This window comes from Schistocerca gregaria, unplaced genomic scaffold, assembly GCF_023897955.1.
Source record: "Schistocerca gregaria isolate iqSchGreg1 unplaced genomic scaffold, iqSchGreg1.2 ptg000247l, whole genome shotgun sequence".
NCBI classification, from domain to species: domain Eukaryota; kingdom Metazoa; phylum Arthropoda; class Insecta; order Orthoptera; family Acrididae; genus Schistocerca; species Schistocerca gregaria.
Window position 1 is genome coordinate 592,501 of NW_026061756.1, and position 3,715 is coordinate 596,215.

The 3,715-nt window shown below is 36.9% G+C and overlaps 1 protein-coding gene across 1 annotated transcript; it reads left to right on the forward strand.

The window, feature by feature from the left end:
• Window positions 1-2,434: 2,434 nt before the first annotated feature.
• Window positions 2,435-3,509, forward strand: LOC126305098 (V-type proton ATPase 116 kDa subunit a 1-like). The gene is made up of 4 exons (XM_049992014.1): window positions 2,435-2,471; window positions 2,640-2,755; window positions 2,941-3,045; window positions 3,180-3,509. Exons 1-4 carry the CDS (start codon window positions 2,435-2,437, stop codon window positions 3,345-3,347), a joined length of 426 nt encoding a protein of 141 aa, XP_049847971.1. The 3' UTR covers window positions 3,348-3,509.
• The last annotated feature ends 206 nt before the right edge of the window (window positions 3,510-3,715 follow it).

The window sequence follows — 3,715 nt, forward strand, 5'->3', positions numbered from 1 at the left end:
TGGCTTGCTTGAGTAAACCTCTAGATTCAAATAATGTTTTGTTTTTTCAAACTGATGTTTCACATTTGTGTAACAAAATTTAATTTGTGAGTACTTGGATTTTCATGCAGATAGTAATTAAAAATAAATAGATAAATTGTTATTAACAAATTTGAGTCCATATTATTTAACATTTCTGTTAGTTAATGAGAAATTCAGAAAAGTAAGAATGTATGTTATGCTTCTAGTGAGATTCAAAAAATCATCATGATTTTATTCTGCTTACGCTATGCACTTAGCTGCCAACAAATTTGTGAATAAAACATAAATGTCTCGTATTTAAGAATGCTTGGAAAGCACCTAATCTTCAAATGAGATTTTTTTAAAATTGTTGTACCCCTTAAGGAAATAAGATGGAGGTTCAGATCTCATTTGGCTGTCTTGCTATAGGTATGCATTGATGATTTCTTCAAGGCCACAGCAAATATTTGTAAGACTTGACATGGAGCTGACTGTTGTTAAACAGGGGGCTGCTCATCATAAAAGCTGGAAAGCGTGATTTTGATGCATCAATCGATTGTTAGTACATGTCTGCAAGTGTCTGTCCCTCATGCTGTGTTGAGTACTTGCGCGTGTCATTATGTTTAAGATGAGCACATGTGTTTACTGACTAGATGAGTACAACACACAAACAAAAAAGTTCATGGAAAACATGTGCAGGACTGTTAGTGTAAGAGATTGACTGGAAGTATTTTGGTGAAATGTCCAGCAAAGTGTACAATGCAAAACTTAGTGGCAAAATGGTACCAAAGAGGTACTGTAGTGCATAAAAACTAAAATCCCACATCATTCTTACTATAATTATTTTCTGTGCCATTTATTTTGCCCAGACTGTAGATGTCCATTGTGTATGGGTTGTTGAACACTAACCTCCCTCCTTTCCATACCTTTGCTCATCCTTACTTGTTCCTAGACACAGCTTATCTTCTCATTTTGCAACTTGCGATTGGTATCATGGAAGTAACTGTTAACTTGCTCAGAGCAGGATTAAGAGAATGAAGCTGTGATGTGTATGTTTTCTTGATGCATCAAAATTGATAAATCCCATGTTATCCAATGATATATCAGAGCTTGTATGTATTTGTAGTTCACTAGAATTCTCTCACTAATATCCTCGGTTCCGTATGTCCTAGAAAATATATACGTGACAGGTTGGTCAGTAAGAGAGTTAATTGAATATAAACCAGAATTGTCTTAAATTTATTTAAGCTTTAGAAAAATTCATATCCACAAAATTACTTTTCTGTGAGGTCAACTGACTGAAGAAACAGCGTGGATGTTGTCATGGTAGTCCTTGTGCGAAGTTGGCGAATTTCCTTCTCAATTGCTTGTTGTTCTGGTACAAATGTTTGTGCCATGCATACTCTTCAGTCTTTCTCAGGGTGTAGTCTCTGAACTCTGCTGCAAGTCCTTCCAAAAAGTTGAACAGTTTTACAACCTTTATTATGACAAACTTTATTATGTGTTGTGCAACATAGGACACTACCTTTTGCTCTGACGTTACTGTTTCTTCAGTCAATCTAGCCGTGGAGAACAGCCATTGGAAACCGAAGCAACAAGGAGAGATCGCACCACTCCCTGTTTACAAAAAGGCACACAAAACCAAAATTTCGATATATATTTGATCCAACCTTGCACTTACTTTCTGATGATGAAATTATGAGTATCACTGATAGAAGCACTTGAAGAAGAAGACACACACTTCCAGAACTTCTTTAGGAGAGCAGTTAGATAGGGCGGACATAGTTGAAGTGAGGTCAGTGTCTGAGGCCAGGTTGTGAACGGCCTAGCTGTTGAGAAAAAGATGAAACAAAGGTTAGTGACAAAGCAGGTAAGAGTGAGTAGTAGTGTTGGATTTTCACACTATCCCTTCTATATGATGCTGCTGTAGTGCCTACTTTTGACTTCCTACTTTCTCAAACATCTTTCATCTCTGCCTCCTATCATGCTTACAATAGGTGGGTCTGAGCAAGTTGCCACTCCTTTCCAGCCTTCCCAACCTAATGCCACTTTCATCTCTAATGAAGGAACTCGTATGTTCCCCACACTTGTAATAGTTTCCCATTCTTTTAAGTTTATCCATCGGCAGTACTTTGTATTTTGCCAGCTGAAGCTATGTTTTGGTGATTTTCTGAACTGAATTTTCCTTTTGGTATATAGTGTACATGTGTTAATTTTGATGTTAGTTTTCATCAGCGTCCATTTGAGTAATTCACATATGACTCTCATATTTGTTTACAACAGAGTATTGACTTCGTGTTTATTAAACAGGTGATAAGGCTACTTTATTTACATGGCTCCATTTCTGCTCTCCAGGTATTTCAAAAATTCCATCATATGCAAGTTAGTCTGACATAATTTTTTTATCTTCTTGTTCCTCTTCACATGTATCTTGATGTTTGTCAAATGGGTGAACTATGAACTGACATTTGGTAAGTGAGAATTAAAATTTTGGCATTTTAAACTTCTACTATAGTAGACAGCATTTGTGATTAGTGGAGGTTTTGTTAAAGTCGTCTTGGCTTTCACGTTCAGAGCATTAGAATGAATTTATAGCTTGTGATTTGATAGATGACTAAACACAACTTTTCTTTTTTCAGGTTTCACATCAGGCCCTGCGTGTGCTCCATCAATTTCAATCACTTTCATCAATATGGTATTGTTCAAAGGTATTGTTCCTCCAAAAGGTTGCGATGAGTTCATGTACAGTGGACAGGTGAGCAAGAGTGGAAAAATGTTTCATTGAATTTGTTTGGTTTCTCTCTACATTATCATTAGTCTTACCTCAAATAGTTTTAATGTGTGTTTTCAAACAACTTATTCTGGAAAGTAATTTCACCAGTTTCTAATTTTTCCATTACTTTTAGTATTGCATAATTTTGTCTTTCTTCTGTATTGCAGAAAGGCTTGCAGAGGCTCTTTGTTCTTGCCCTACTGTGTGTGCCTTGGATACTTCTTGCAAAACCCAATGTTTCGATAATGAGGCACCGCAAAGCCCACCAACTGGTGAGTAATAATCTGTACCCCCTGCAATGTTTTGACACATTTGAGGGTAAATATCTCGCAGGAGATGATACTGTGTTGAGTCAGTTTGCTCTTTCATTTAACAGACAATCTTCTGACTTTCCCCAACTTTCAAGCCATCCCGTACCTGCAGAGAATGGCATGGATGCGGAGGTGGGATCGATGTCAGGGACAGCACACTAAGGACAGTAAAGATGGGGCTCCCGTGCCACAGAGCAGTGAAGACCACGACCTGGGAGAAATCTTCATCCATCAGGGCATCCACACGATGGAGTACGTGCTAGGCTCTCATGCTGCCTTGTATCTGTGACTTTGGGCACTGTCACTGGTGCATGCCCGTTAAGTATAAGTGGTTATCTTTTACATGTTTTTCAAATAATTTATTGCACTATGGCAATATATTTTAAACATAGAGTAGGAAAAATTGTATTCCATAGAGGTGCCACTGAAAGTAATAAATTGTAAATCCTGGTTTCTGTGGCTGTCCTAGATATAATATTGCTTGTTTTGATTTACTCATTAACTCATTCTTTTCCATGTTTAATTTCAACAAACTTAAATCAAACCAGGTATTAAATTTTGTTAAAGTATTTAATACAGATTGTGGAATTTGGTCAGTACTGTTACTTTCAATATAATTTCATATTTAATG